The sequence below is a fragment of the Doryrhamphus excisus genome, chromosome 4, assembly GCF_030265055.1.
Source record: "Doryrhamphus excisus isolate RoL2022-K1 chromosome 4, RoL_Dexc_1.0, whole genome shotgun sequence".
Classification (NCBI taxonomy): Eukaryota; Metazoa; Chordata; class Actinopteri; order Syngnathiformes; family Syngnathidae; genus Doryrhamphus; species Doryrhamphus excisus.
This window is the reverse complement of record NC_080469.1, coordinates 7947626-7963701: the sequence shown is the minus strand read 5'-3', so window position 1 is coordinate 7963701 and position 16076 is coordinate 7947626. Positions and strand designations below refer to the sequence as shown.

General features: G+C 40.5%; 2 protein-coding genes across 5 annotated transcripts in view; both read right to left on the bottom strand.

Annotated features, from left to right (window-relative positions):
- Positions 1-2171, bottom strand: part of LOC131128267 (probable E3 ubiquitin-protein ligase HECTD4) — a 30631-nt gene extending 28460 nt beyond the window's left edge. For both annotated transcript variants that reach the window (XM_058070953.1, XM_058070954.1), the window contains exon 1: positions 1491-2171. In XM_058070953.1, coding sequence (XP_057926936.1) covers positions 1491-1637 — 147 coding nt within the window. In that variant the 5' untranslated portion in view covers positions 1638-2171. The remainder of the gene's footprint in view (positions 1-1490) is intronic.
- Positions 2172-5038: 2867 nt separating this feature from the next.
- Positions 5039-16076, bottom strand: part of LOC131127940 (rabphilin-3A-like) — a 24465-nt gene continuing 13427 nt past the window's right edge. For 2 of the 3 annotated variants that reach the window (XM_058070350.1, XM_058070351.1), the window contains 16 exons: positions 15470-15598; positions 15271-15400; positions 14076-14159; positions 13849-13996; positions 13738-13776; positions 11710-11889; positions 11460-11636; positions 10123-10202; positions 9654-9728; positions 9272-9381; positions 9047-9173; positions 8915-8971; positions 8653-8807; positions 7207-7288; positions 7038-7134; positions 5039-6962 (listed from right to left, as the gene is read on the bottom strand). In XM_058070350.1, coding sequence (XP_057926333.1) covers positions 6832-6962; positions 7038-7134; positions 7207-7288; positions 8653-8807; positions 8915-8971; positions 9047-9173; positions 9272-9381; positions 9654-9728; positions 10123-10202; positions 11460-11636; positions 11710-11889; positions 13738-13776; positions 13849-13996; positions 14076-14159; positions 15271-15400; positions 15470-15598 — 1801 coding nt within the window. In that variant the 3' untranslated portion in view covers positions 5039-6831. The remainder of the gene's footprint in view (positions 6963-7037; positions 7135-7206; positions 7289-8652; positions 8808-8914; positions 8972-9046; positions 9174-9271; positions 9382-9653; positions 9729-10122; positions 10203-11459; positions 11637-11709; positions 11890-13737; positions 13777-13848; positions 13997-14075; positions 14160-15270; positions 15401-15469; positions 15599-16076) is intronic. The other variant, XM_058070352.1, reaches the window with a different exon arrangement.

Sequence of the window (16076 nt, the reverse complement as noted above, 5' to 3'; positions counted from 1 at the left end):
AGCATCACAACACCAATGAATGAGCCAGTCAGTCACCAGCTGACCACAGACAAGGTCAGAAATGGAGGGGAATGGATAATAACGCTGAGAAAACAGAAAACAAGCCCATCAAGAAACTCTCCAACACCAGTTACAGCGTTGCGTCATCTGCAAAAGCCTGACATTTTTAAGAACAGAACTTTCCATAATGGATCCCTGCATCCCATATGCTGCCTGTCCCAACCGCCGATTATCATTGGCTTCACTCTAATGTACACATTAAAAAGAAGATTATATAACCAGCAAGTGGCACAATTATCATACATATCCAGACGTAATGCCAAATATAGACGTCCATTTGACCTACCTTATTATATTCTCTACATCAACCCACCGCCCAACACTTTTTCACCTGCATTCATCATCACACCCACAACATCCTCTCTGCTTCTCAAACAAGAACAGATTGTGCGCTGCATGTCTGGTGTTGATCAGGACATCAAATGTGGAATCAAATCTATTTATTATTTGAATTTATTTATTAAACGTTGAATATTTTTGAAAAAGTGTCAAAGCAAATAATGTATCTATGCACTGCAATGTGTCATGAGGCCCATAACCCCAGACCTTGCATCTTTATTATTATTGTAAATTGGTTTCTGAACATTCCCAGATAACCTTTTGTGCCAGTTACAAATGTTATTTGTATTTTTAGTCTTTGTAATAGCTTATGTAAAAACTACCACATTAATTCTGGGACTGATCCACTTCAAGGCAAATTCAAAAATAGTTTATAACCACTGTTTTGTTTTTTTGTGACACAGAATGAGAGCGCTGTTAGCTCTGGTATAGTCTGGACTCTCAGCACCCTTTTTGTTCTTTATTATTGCTGCCAGTCACTGTTTTTCATGTATAGCCCCAACTACAAAGCGTACATTAGTGTGATGACACCAGCTCATCATTATAGACCACTGTGACATTTGTATACTCAATATATTGAATCCTTAACACTATGAATCCTAACATCAGCTTTATGACATATTAGAGTAACTTAGTATTAATAATGGGGACAGTTTGCTCCTCATCACTGTAAAGCTCTTTAAAGAAGTATGCATAGTGCCCTCAAAATAAAAAGGCACTATAAGACATTTCCTGTGTTCATTTAGAAACAAGCTAATTGAATCGAGGATGAATGATGGTGAATATGCAAATAATAAGAGGTGATTGCATTCTAAACATTGTGACTTTCGCCCTCCTTTATTTTGAAAGAGACTACAGGAAACAAAAGCACAACGACCACCCCCTTCACAGAGGGTCGATAACGAGCAGGGCAGGGAAAGTTGCAAACGTTAGCGTTATCGTTATCATTGAGGGTGTGTTGCCGCAGACAGTCCATATGTATTTTCATATAAAAATAACACGAAAAGGCACCACTGTCACGAGGCCATTTTCATTTCCAAAACATGAACAATGCCAAGCAATTGTGTGTGTGTGTGTGTGCTATCACTCACCTCCTGCTCGGTGTCCCCCTGCTCCGACACTCCGATTTCACTAGGCAATTCGGCCAGATCTGTGACCCGAATGAGTCCATCGTGGAGGAAAATGGTTTCCTCCTTCACCGAAAGCCACTGGGACGAATCCACCGCCCCGGAGCCCATCGCTCTCTCCTCCGACAGTGATGCCAAAGGGGTCGAACATTAAAAATTCAGTCACTGAATGACAGAAAACGCCCTGGCTATACGACTGTTGTAAAATAACACTTATTCAATTGACAAGCCCTTCTGGTTTGACAGAAGATCCCTTAAAGGCAACACGCTTATGTCCAACAGCAAAGACAACGAGCAGAGAGTGGTGGCAGGTCTTCTTCACATCGCATGTCGGCTCCTTCCTGGCCGTGCTAACCGTGGCTGCTGCTAGCTGTCTGCCTTAGCTAGCTGCAAACGGAGCTTGCTAGCTAACCGTGCGGCGTCGTTACCGAGTAGAGTGGGCGTGACACTTGCACTAAATCCGTTATTGCGCCATGCCGCTAAAACGCCAGTCGTTTCGGGGCGGACGCCGCGTCTGTAGTCGGTAATTGAGGGAAAGGAGATGACCGCAAGGAACTCCGTAAAGGGCCCCAGCCGCTGTGTTAGTGGCTGGAGACGATAATGAGTGTCCCAGCTGTCAGTGCGACGCCATGTTTCCAAGACCAATGAGCTCCTCCCAGCATGCACCGCGGGCCACACGAAGACCTGTCAAGTGTCAAGTGTTGTAAGTTAATGTTATTGATCGACACAGCCATTATATACCATTTCAAGAGTTCATGTAGAATATTCACTAATCATTGTACTTAACAAACAAGTTTAAACGGTAATGGAAACGGTTTAATTTATTTGATCATGCAAGTTACAATGGAATACATCACGTAATTCAAATCACAGTTCCACATGTCCAAAAGGAGTCGGAAGAAGCAGAGCTTATTTACATTCCTTTCACATTTGTTGCAGTACATTAATTCACTAAATACATCGAAAAGTGAAACAATGTTAATCTGTGACTTTTTAATGAGCTCTTGTATGCTTTCCCCAGAACAAAAGGAAGTAGTCCGCAAATAATACTAACTTTAACTCTTGTCGCTTTACAGTTGTCAATGATGTACAAGTTGAACAGTTTTGGTCCCAGTATTGACCCCTGGGGTACTCCACATGTAATATATAAATTTGCAGATGTACTGTACATTGTCGTAGCTTTACATATTGCTTCCTGTTGGCAAGATAAATTTTAACCCAATTCCAAACTAGTCCTCTGATTCAATCAGTTTGCAAGGCCTTTGGGTCCTTCCAACAACGTCTCTGGTCACATCATGATGTCAAACTGTGTCCAAAGATCAGTCTACAATGTAGCAGTATTATTTTCACTGCTGTATTCCACTGAAACTATGACCCTGTTCCGTATACACATCAGGCAGCTGACCCCAGTCCAACGCCACCACATATGCCAGATCATGAACATTAAGCCTTAATCCCTGCAGCTCAGCTCAGATGGACTGGTCATGTTTATCGCATGTTCAGCGATCGCCTCCCAAAGCAAGTGCTTTATTGCAACCTGCACAATAAGGACGTTTTGAAATGCCACATGAAGTATGCAAAAGTTTATACTGATGCCTGGGAACAGCAAGCCTCCTCTAATGTCTTGCACCAAGCTACGAAAGTAGAGGAGAAGCGAGTGGCCGACTATCTAGCAGCTCATGATCCACGCCACTCTATTCCTAGAGTCAGTGAATTTACCTGTTAGAAATGTAATTTACCTTTAGACCTGCCGCTCTAAAACAGGCCTGGCAGCTCACCTGCGAGCTTGCAAGAACAAACCGACATGACATACACATGTCTAAATCAAAATCGATGGACAGCCGAAACTGAATAATGAACAATTAATGACCAATAATGAACAATTGAAACACAATTGAAATTGACTTCCTTGCCATTCAACTGTATATAAACTATATGACCACAGAGATGGTGCATGGAATTAAATTCTATAGAGCCGCATTTGAATGTCAGTTCTCTTTCCAGCCTTAGAGGCAGCAAGCTGAAATCTCTCTTTTCCTCTTGTTGCCTGAATTTCTCACTCCAGCAGTCTCTCTCCTCGGTCTTCCTATGAGCTTCAAGTAAGTCAAATGCTTTGCAAAATCCCGCGAAGAGTTGGAAAGGAAACATATTTTTAACAAATAAACGGAAATCCACAAAATAATCTGTGCAATAAAAGCAAAGTTAGTTAAGACTGACATTTCTACGAACTCGTCTAAACCGGACATGAATCGGTGCTGAAACCCTTTTCGCTTACTTGGCAAGGTAAAGCATTACTGATGCTTAGAATCCATTACAATCCAAGAGGGGTTGTGGGTTGCTGGAAGCTTTCAATCCGATCAGCCATGCTATAAAATTGTCACATAGACGAGCAATCTAAATGTAGAAAATGAAACAATACCCCATGACGTAGTACTGAGTGTAACTCGAGAGAGAAAAAGAAAGCTGTTTGTTCATCCCTCATAAAAGCTGTTAGGGCCGTCCCATTTCAGCTACCACTTTTATTACATTACATTATATCTTCTCAAGGGACAATAGAAACAAAACAGAACAACGATATGCCATACTTGAGAGTAGTCAGTGTCGGGCCTGGCTCTATACTGGGCGTACCCTGCCTCTCGCCCGAAGTCAGCTAGGGTAGGCTCCAGCATACCGCCGCAACCATGAGGATAAGCAGTATGGAAAATTGATGGATCCATCGCTTTCTATGTATAGCTATGTTTTGGACAAAAAGCAATTATTTTGTTTTCATATTCTTCAAAGAACTATGAGCTAATCAGTGTAGTGTGTGCCATATTATTATGGCACTGTCTGCAAAACTAGCAGACTTTGTAGTGCTATTATGGTGGTCATTAGAAGTGGATATTATCTGACTTACCAGTAGATGGAGTAGCTTGCTTCCTTGCATGGAAGTCCTACCTGAAAGTGCACATGATGATGATCTATTTATAGCAGGGGTATCCAGAGTTTTCCCAACAAGGGCCAAATAGAAAAAATCGGAAGGATGCGAGGGCCATTTTCATCCTATGTATATAATATAGCTGAATGAAATATTCATATCTTAACTTTGTGATTGGTGACAAAGCAAATTAGTTGTAATATACTGTATAATTAATAATATATCAACTTAATAATGAATTCATTTCATTTGTACAATATGCCAATACAAATGGCAAAAATGGCCCACAGGACATACTGTGATGGATAGTTGCCTTATGTTGTTGTCATTGAAAATTAAATTATATTTAAATTTAAATTAAATTATAGTGTCTACTGTACATATGGCAAGCTTTTCCCAGCTCATCTCTTCTGAGTGTCCCATGTCCTTCTTTGTAGCAATGGAGACAGAGTGTTAAGTGTATAAGTACTGTTCTATGATCAATTTCTGATATTCTTTACATGCCATGACTTTTGTCATTTGGCAGTTTAGGCAGATATGTTCTCAGATCAAGGCAATACCCTAAAATACTTTCAATCACATCCAAATTGCTTTTAGTTGATTTTATTGATCTCTGCAAAATCTTTACATGCAACATTGTGTGCAAACATACATGTCCCCAGTGCATGCACTACTCTATTTACAACAACAGAGATAAAGACTTGCAGAATGAAATAGAAGATTCAGTAGCTGTCTGTTGAGCTCTGAGAGAAGCTTGTTTAAAGCAATCAAACATGATTTGCGTCGATCTCACGTAATGACCACTGTGGCCAAAGCAGCACAAAATAGGCAAATGTGTAAGATGCTACTGACAGGTGCCTTACACACTGCCGCAAGGGGTAGAGATGCTGTGCAGGGACAAGACAGTGAAGAAAGACATTATTCTCTTAAATCTGCTACTGCTACCAGTTAGAGGCTTGCTTGTGTGATTAGAGGTTTATCAAATCAGTGACTCTCTTCGCTTAATTTATTCAAATTATGCCATAGTCATGCAGAATATGGCCTCTTGTAAATGAAGTATTAGGAAAGAGATGTAAACATCAATGGTAATAAGCATAATTCCCACAAAGTATATATACTGTATGTGACCATATATACAGGAACTGTATACAGTACATCTCTATATATAGATTTGTATACTGCTTGTACTACAATAAACGTCATGCATAGAATTTCTTGTTTTTGTATTGGGAATAACTTGCAAACAGCTGTATAGCTTGAGGTCATTCCACTTTGTTAGGTGTGCTTTCCTTGGTTTGCTGTGATCCTTGAACACACGCTAAAGCCATGAATGGTTTGGGGGAGTGGCAGAATAACCCTGCATTGTGCAAATGGTGTGTCGGTAAGAGTGGGCCACTACTGCCGCAGGCACATGAGAGTCACGAGCACAGTGCATGCAGGTAAAGCTGCACATACTTATGACAGCTCTGCTTCCTGGCTAATTTGCTAACGCTAACTGTGTGCATCCAATGTAAAAACTGACATACAAAACCTGTCAGAGTGCCAATTACCATCAACTTCAATTTCACAGCTTATTTACCTTACATACATACACACACACATACTCCTAATATTAACTTGGTGCGCTCTAATCACAAAATAACATCAACTGATGAGAGATCCAAATACTCATGAGTCATCTATATATAATATTTCTATCCTAACCTGAGCAATGTATCAGTATGTAAACATTTCTTCTATATACATTATGTTCAGGAGGACGGTGGGCACGTCTTGCACGTCTGTGGCATGCTCGCACAGTTCAAGTGTCAGGTTCGACATCATCACACCAAAAATCAATGCGATGAATGTGCGCTTTGCTTTTATGACCCTCAATAATGATTGTGACCTCCAGTGCCATAACATATTGCTTTCCTTGTTCAATACCTCTTCAATAAACATTGTGTCAGGCTCAACACATTATAACATCACCGAGTAGCATTATGGTTGTTTGTCAATGCATATCTTGGATACATTTATGAAATCTCTGGCTAAGTCCACACAAACTTTTTCAACATGCTTTGACCTTTCCTCCACATGCAAACTGCGCGTGTCTGCCTGAAAGAGTTTTCCAGTGGATAAAGGCCATTGGTGTGGACTGAGATTTGTACCCTGGATTTTTTTTTTGTTTTCTTTTTTATCTGTGGACATAGCCTTAGTGGATTAAATATCAGCACTGGCTTAAAGGCAGGGAGGACATAGAGGAGGCATGGGAGCAGTGTCTGTGTCACGTGATGAAATTAGACATAAAAACAAACAAGGCAGTATAGAAAAGGTGCACTAAGAGGTGAATGCAGACCATGGGGATCAGGGGGATGTTTTAGCTCATGCTGTGTTTGTTACAGGTAGTTAATCGCTAGCAGTGTGATTCTCATTCATCAAGGTGTGCCAGCGCTCAATCTTCTTATCCTTGTTCTTCAAACACTCATACCAGTGTTTTAGCCTTTCTCCTTTGGCAGTGATGCCGAGCTGACAGCCACCTGAAGATACACAATTAAGTATGAAAGGTTGGCTCTCATTTCTTTTCATGAAGGTAATCCTGATAATATATTTACCTATGTAGTCATTGGACTTGCCAATATCATAATCCCACACTGAGATGTCTAAGGTCTTCTTGGCCAGTTCACTGTGTTTGATGTCAAAACTGAATTCCTGAAACATATTAATTATTATTAGTTGTCATCATCAAATTGTTTTAATACCAACAACAAATCTTAAACAAACCTCATTAAACTCTGGGTTTAAAGTCCTTTTTTTGATCTGGGTTTTGCACTTGCCCTTCTTCCCCATGTCAGGTTTCAGAACTCTGTAAATTACACATAGCAGGGTTAATTATTTTTAGTCAGTCTTTTTATCCATCAAACCATTTATTGTGGCAGATAATCATGAAACCATGGAAGTGCTGTGAATGTATTTTCATTTTCATGTATGCATATCAGTGTTTATACATTCACAACACGTGATGAGACTGTCTATGTAACTTGTTGTTATAAGTCCATACAGTAGATAGCATCATAGCTATGATTCTTTTCATTTCCCAAGTTTATCGTAGTTAATTGTTTCCAAACCAGACTGTGATGAATTTCCATGAAGTTGGATCTCTCCCTGCTTTATAAATTGAATATCTTTGTAGTTAGAGCATAGAAAACCCATGTACGACCTTCAAAATACAAGTTTTAATATTGCTCAAGCCCTCAAGTCATTACATCTACCACCTTCAAATTACAGGCTTTAACATTATAGCAGCCCTCTAAAGCTGAAATAACACCAATATTTGCTCTCATCCAATAGGGCCGATATAATCACAGAAAATAAGCCATTTAAGACAGGGGCTCAGTGTTGAGTTTTAGCTGAATTAAGGATGCCAGAGTAGCCTGTATTATTATTATTATGATTATGTTATTATTATTGTGCCTGTTGTGGGGTAATTCTAACCTGCAATAAACCTGTTCCAGTATCTGCTTGTATGTTTCACCTACTGACACCTTGTGACCAGTGTAGAATACTGCATATGAAAATTTGAATGCTTCTTCTTAATTAGTTAGTATTTTAGTTCATGAAACCATTTTTATGCTTAAATATGCTTCCTTTAAGCAAAAACATTTTAAATTTGCTTAATTAATTGTGAAGTGATTATGTGATGCACTCAATTGTAATCTGATGCATGTTCAAATGAAATAAAACCATTACCATTACCAATTATGTACACTTTTTTAGCAAGGGACGAGTGCACATTATCTTTTAAAATCACTGCACACTTACACTGAGCCCAGGAAACAATACTAGGACACCTGAGTTTGATTCCACCCTCGGGCATCTCTGTGTGGAGTATGCATGTTCTCCGGTTTCCTCCCACATTCCAAAAACATGCTAGGTTAATTGGCGACTCCAAATTGTCCATAGGTATGAATGTGAGTGTGAATGGTTGTTTGTCTATATGTGCCCTGTGATTGGATGGCGACCAGTCCAGGGTGTACCCCGCGTCTGGCCCAAAGACAGCTGGGATAGGCTCCAGCACGCCCTGTGAGGCGCCTCATGAGGATAAGCGGTAGAAAATGAATGAATGAACATGAGATGCCATGTTTTATGACACAAACCAAAGAGCTCAGATTTACCCCACACACAAAAACGGAGTCATATTTACAATACCAATGTTGGGGATGCACTTACATTTTAACATAGGGGTCTGAGTATCCATTAGCATCCATAGCGGCCAAATGAACGCAACGCACAACACCCACAATGAGGCGGTTCTGTTGGGTGCTATACATAAGGTAGACCAGAATGCGACCACGTTCCTCAACCTCTCCGCCATCTTTTGCAGACTACAAAAACACAACAGAAAGGAAAAAAAAGTTAGATTCATTGTATGTTATGGAAGAAACAGCAGAAATTATTTGCTTTTAGTCATGTTCTAGAAGGAGAGGGGCACCTCATCTTCGTAGAGAGAGATGCCTCGAGCTCCACCGGCTGTTGCAGTTCTCTTTGTCTGGAGGAAGAACATCATATCTGAGGCTTAGTTAGGAATTCAGAAGATTATAGCTCATATATCTTCTTCACTCACTGGGACAACTCTCTCCAGACACACGTTGAAATTTTTCTTCTGGTTCATCTTTAGTTTCTTCAGCGCCACTCGGGTCTCTCCAATAAATTCATTGTGGCCAAACTTGTCCTCATCGCACACAGACAGCCTGTGTAAAAGAGTCATAGTCAGACAAGACGCTATATGAAGAGGCCCCTAGAAGACCAGACAAAATGAGTCTATAGTGTGGCGACTTGCTGTATCCACCTGAGGGTCTTGCGCTGCATGTCTTCATCTGTTAAGCCATGGTAGGTAAGTGTCTCATTCCATGCTGGGTTGCGGGTGTTCCTCAAGGTTTTTGTGCGCAGCTTTGTTGACTGATAATGATACAATAAATTAGAACATCACATTGACAGTTTTTATGTGTTGTGTATGTAAGCAAAATACAAAACCTCTCCCTTCCTGGATACCACACAGAGTTGACTTACTTCACACCACAAGGTGTCAGGCTTGAGCTTGCAGAGACCCACAAGCCCAATTCCATTGTCTTTCACACTTTTAGGATATATACTACAGACACTGTGTTTTGTAAAAGTTTTAAATAAATATGTGTGGAGGGGAAAATGTGTTAAAAAGGGTCTTTTTTAACCTTGCTAGCCCCCGGAAGCAGATGAAGCTTGACGTAAGGATCTGCCAGTCCATTTGAATCCATGGGTTTCAAACCCTGGGGATAAAAATCATATATGATACATAAGGTAAGGAATACAGTATGTTAAAGAGATATGTGGAGTTCCCATAAATGTGGTAATAAACAACAAAGAAGTGGTGCATAAGTAACTTGGTGCACTCTTACTACATAAACACATTCCAAAAGACAGCATTGATTTTATGTGTTAACAATTACTTAGTGTTATTATGACATATAAATTGACAGCACAAAACAACAGTCATGTCCAGTATGATTAGATTACATGTTGTCAATTGGAAAACACACATTGATTTGCGTTCAATTCTATCACACTGACAGGATGATTTGCTTAATTAATTATTCACACAACCACCCTAAATTGGAGTGGTTTCGTCCCCTTAGTGCAAGTATTGAATGAGGCGAGCAGTACCTTTGCTTTGAGGATGCTACAGTGGAGGCTGTTGCTTTCCTGATCGTACATCAGACTGAACTCAAGAGAGCCCAGAGTGGCTGAAAGAGACCAAGAATAGTTGGCATACTTTGTGTATTTTATGCACTCTGTGTCACGGTTGTAATTACGTGTCCTGTGCTTTATGTGTTTTGTGTGGGCTAAATGTTTTGTGCCCCTCTGCTGCAGAGCCAATGGTCCTTCTGGGATCAGATACAGCTATTGGTTTATTGATTGATTGGTATGATGTGGGACTACAGAGACGGGGAGCGTGCTCTTGAATAATTCATTGTACAGTCCCATTTTGCTTGTGAATGCATGACAAAAAAATACAACAACACTGGCCTAGTCTCATAGAGAATAATCACAATCATTAAAATGCTTTTTCTGGCGGTGGAGTCGGGTTTTTAAGCTTAGTGATACACACATATCTAATAAAACTATTTATTTTGCCATTAGAATTTATATCAGAAACTGTGGCTTATGTATAATTCTTGGATTTTGCAATTTACAACCTGCTTTGTGTTAGTTGTTGAGCACTGATGTCTGTGCTTGGCTACCATATGGTGCTCATTGATTGTCATTCTACCCAGCAGATAGTGCCACTTTTTATTGAATTAAAAAACTTTAAAACATTTAAAAAGCAATATATGAATATGCTAAGCTATCTGAGCAAAACAACAACATCTTAGCTTTGTGTCATAGGTGACAAAGAAAATGTAGGTACATAATCCCTCATTTATCACGGTTAATTGGTTCCAGACCCGATCGTGATAAGTGAATTTCTGCAAAGTTTGATTCCTCATATTAAAATCTAACATTTTTGTAGTTTGAGCGTAGAAAACCTGTTTACGAGCTTCTAAATTTGGTTTTTAACATTAGAGCTTTCTAGACATTAAATAACACCCCTATGGTCACCTTTACACTCGTATTACCCAATAAGAGTGAAAATGCCATTTAAGACATAAATAAGATGGCTGGCAACCAGTCAAGGGTGTACCCCGCGTCTCGCCTGAAGACAGCTGGGATAGGCTCCAGCATGGCTGCGACCCTAGTGAGGATAAGCGGTATAGAAAGTAATAAGATTTGTGCCATTGTGTGTTACTATGAATGTGTTCCCTAGGGGATCTGATTGGCAGGCAGACAGGTGATCCTCAAATCCTCAATCTGTCAGTGAGGCTAACATGGTCAACACTAGGCCACAACTAGTCCATAATTTTTACCTTGAAACAATATTGTAAAAGAAACTCATCTTTTGAATTTGTAACAAATAAACTAAAACATGTAAGTCAGTGAACTCGACTAGACTATGAACTCACTGGCTTCATCGGAGTCGTAGTCGTTGGCCTCCTCTTCCTCCTCAGCCGGAGGAGGTTGATGTCGAGCCGGAGGAGCACTGTAGGCAGCAGGCTGCCTCCTCTCCTCTCGTACAGCAGAAGGCGCTCTCTGCTCTGGAGGGATTGCACCAGAAGAGTAAGTGCCTCCGTCTTGTCCCACTGGGCACAGGATACAGATTTGGGTTCAAGTTGAGGGCGATAAATCAGGATTTGCTTAGGACCTTCCTCTCACCCTGTGAAGAGGGCGTTACACTTGGCTGCGGTCTGGCGCTTTGAACAGGTACCATCCTCTTCATCACCACCGGGCTTCCCTGTCCTGCTTCCTCAGGGCCAGCGCCACCTGTGGCCATGCGCACGGCCGATGGTTTAGGGGCCACAGGTGGGTAACCAGCACGGCTCTTGGGCTCTACTCCTAAAAATAAGCATTATACAATAAACACACAGACACACACTATTCATGAGGGAGAAATGCATATTCATACTTTAGGCTCTCACTGCAGTGGAAAATGTAATACACCCGAGTCTCTCTGGATACTTTTGATGTTGCAGCTTTTTTGTTCAAAGGCACTGACCTACATTCAGTACAACAAGCTGCAGCAGTCAACTACAGTGCATACAAGCAACCGCTGTATGGTCCATAGTGCTTGTTTGTTCATGCTAACCATGTCTTTTATGTCCCACCCAAAGGCATCGCAATATCCCACCCGGACTAGCAAATAATGGGAGATAAAATGTTGGATGGTTGAGAATAAGACATGGAGTGGTGGGTTAGAATAAAACAGGAGATGGATATTCTTTTCATGTCGCTCATTTGAGAATTGAACTTTTTTTCCACAGCCGATAGCATCTTCTATGCAAGGACACCAAAGTGCTGTTTGGGGCTGAGTGGCTGACTGCTGTAATTTCAGTAATTAGGGGGACTGACCACTCAATTAGGGATAATTGTTCAATTGTTAAGCAGTCAATCACATGGCCATGACCCAATGCATTTTGGTGCTGTAGACAATGTCAAGATGAATTGCTGAAATTCATACAGAGTGACTCAGAGTAACTTTGAAAGTCAAATGCATCCCAAACTGCTGGACGAAAAGGATCTTCCTGCTTAGCTTCCTATGGTATTTACAGAAAATTCTGCAAATACAAGAAAATATTGACTAAATCTCCATCAATCAATCAATTCTCTGGGTGAAAATCCATTGTGGTTGGTCAGCATAAATTCTCATTTAGTTCAAAGTAGATCCCTGCAGTCCAGCCCTGCCCATGGTGGGGTCGAACGAGGGACCACATTCTCATTGATGGGCACCACACACAGGAGGTTCTGTACGTCACCTCTTGTAGTTAATGGAAACTGAGCAACAAAGCGCTTATTGCGAGTCTCTGTCCAGCCAAGCAAAATGTGAAATTTGTGCGTGTTTTTGCGAGTGCTTGTGCATCATGCACTTTTTCTCACCTGAACTACTTTGATAGCCCAAAATTCTCTCCAAATCGGGCAATCAATCAAAACCATTGGGAGACTCGTAATTTGCTATGAATGTGAGCGTGTCGTTGCACATTTCTTCAGGTTGTGAGGTTCAACCAAGATGATACGATCATAACCCTAGTGGTTGGCATCTGTTACACTTGCACACTGTATTTCAATTTGTTGTACTCTGCTGTTAAAAATGGTCGAATTAACAAAAATTTAACATTTAACATTTGCTAAGATGTTGTTTTGATGTTTTGCAGCTGCATCCTATTATTCTTTCGTGAGCGAGGGTGGAAAATACCTTTTGAGAGTAAAAGTTGCCGACCCCTGTACTAAAGGATTTAAATGTGTTTGTTTGGATTTAAATGCTGTAAACCAGGGGTCTCAAACACGTGGCCCGCGGGCCAAATGTGGCTGCAGGACACTAGTTTGAGGCCCCCGCCTTGATATGAAAGTTTAATGTCAGTGCGGCCCGCGCAAGTTTGATATGGATGCTGTATGGTATCATGTACCCAGAAATAATTATTACGTTTGATTAATAAATAAGATATTTGACAATAGTGGAATGTTTTATCAGAGCTTTTCTTGTAGAAAATCGGAACCAAAGCAAAGTTTATTTATTTTTCCGTTTTTTGTTGTTTTTTTTGGAAAACCTGATACGGCCCAGTCTCACCCAGACCCTAGCTCCAGTGGCCCCCAGGTAAATTGAGTTTGAGACCCCTGCTGTAAACCCTCTCTTAATAAAAGTACAAATACAGCATCAGATGTCTTACAATCAGTTGTTGGAGAACTTGCCTGAAACTTGGTTGTTAGGAGCAGGAGGCTGATTCTGACCTAAGAGGACAACATGTTCAATTAATGACTAATGATATAAACATATTAAAAGCCCCAACCTGCCATACCCACCATGTGGTCGAGTAGCTTCCTCCTTGGGTCCTTTAGACTCTGCTGCTTCCAGAACACGTTGGTCTTTCGGTTTTGACAATGGCATGGGCGCAGGAAGGAATTGTTTAGGAAATCCTTTGAAGAACCATGCACCAGACCTCTTCCACACCTGAGAAAACACATTTTATCGCTGTTATGGTTTTCTTAATAAAAACGGCAGGTTTTTTCCCCCATCTGAAAAGACTCACTTCTCGCTGTTCTCTGCAGATCTTGCATAACCACACAGCACGTGGCTTGCTGCCGCACTGAGTACCACACTTAGTACACATGTTCTAGGCATAGGAAAAGAAAAATGTTTGACCTTAACAGCATTATTACAAATCCACATCATTATTGACCCTGAAGTCAAACAGAGCAGTACTATTTTTGCTAAAACTAAGTTAAAATTGTATGCAAATGTGATGTGTGTCAACTCAGTCCATTTTATTTTTATTTATAGAGCTGGTTCACAACACTGACCACTTATCCTCCGGAGTCCTGGAAAAGTTTACCGGTATGTACATTTTGGATGAAAACAACATACCACCAATAATAACTCTCATATAGTAGTTATTTATTTTATGCAAGAATCTAGGATCTAGTGCCATCCATCCATTTTCTATACCACCTTTCCCAGCAGTCACGGTTATGCTGGAGCCTATCCTGGACACACCCTGGACTGGTCGCCAGCCAATCACATTCTTATGGACAATTAATGTAACATGTTTTTGGAATGTGGGAGGAAACCGGAATACCCGGAGAAAACCAACGCACGCTTGGAGAGAAAATGCAAACTGACACAAACTACACACATATATGCCCAAGCAGGGAGGATTTAGTGCCAGATGATATAATAAACTTTCATACTGTTTTGACGAGAGGAACAAGACCAGTTTTTTTAATTAAACAACAATAATTTACTATGCAAACCAGTAATTTTTTTAATATAACATTTTTCCAGTAAGGAATATTAATACGTACCTACTTCTCTTGTTGCCAGAAAACATGCTGGTCAGTATGGCAGACTTTTTACTTCATTAGACAAAGCCCAGGAAACCACATATAACTGGAAAGACCATGACCTTCTCGCTATTGCACGGCTCATTTTATTCTTGTTGAGTGCTTTGCATTTGAAATAAGTCTGTGAAATGCTTGTCCCTTAAACAGGAAAAAATACATTACTGGGTCTCCGGAGGTTAAGGTACTTTACATATGAACCAAGCGTACAACCATGCTTCATATTATAATAACATTAAAAAAAAAACTTAAACCCAAAGAGCATGTGTCAGGATATTTCTATGGTGTGCAATGATGTATTAAACACATTAATCATTCATACCTGAGCAGAAGCATTCAGACCCAGTTTGTAAGGGAAATGCCATTTGTACTTATTTCATCTCTTACCTTTTTGCAGTCCTCACACACCACTGAGCTGACCCCAGGTGTGCCCAGCTGCTCCCCACAAAGCACACAGCGGGAGAGACCGTCCCCGCACACAGTCTTCTTCATGTCATCCAGGCGGTTTATTAAGCGTCTGCAGAAGCACATGATGAAAGCTATTCATTCATATACCAGCTTCTTTAAAGTTTTAGGTTCGTCTCACCCAATCCTCTCTTGCTCCATGGCCTCCATTTTCTCCGCTCGGGCGATCACATTGTTTATAATTTCTTTTTCTTCATCTGTCAGCTCTGGAGCAGCAGGACCAGGACCTGGCTGCATGGTCCAATTGCCCCTGTCAGCCAAACAGTAGTTAATATAGACAAGAATTTAATTGGAATATTCAGTACACACATTGCATTCCATGTTTGGAAACATTGGCTGTACATACAGTACCTTCTCATTCAAAGCGTGACTATTTGTAGATTCTCAAAACTATGATTGAACACATGTGGAATTATTTATATGTATATACAGTAAGCATATATTTCTAAGTGTGAAATAACTAAAAAATGTCTCATATTTTATGTCTTATAATATTTTTGATAGCACTTAAAACCCTTTGTGTTGTCTCGGTGAGCTTCATGAGGTCACCTCATTCAATCTCAGCCACACCAGGCAGAGAGTACTTTTAATGTTAGTGCAGACCTGCCAACATGTACACATTTGTATTACTCAACATGCAATTTGACTGATTTCATTTTCAAGTTCAGTCTGTACAGTACAGATAAATAAATAGATATTTCGAGTGTTTCAAATCAGGGGCGTGAAAA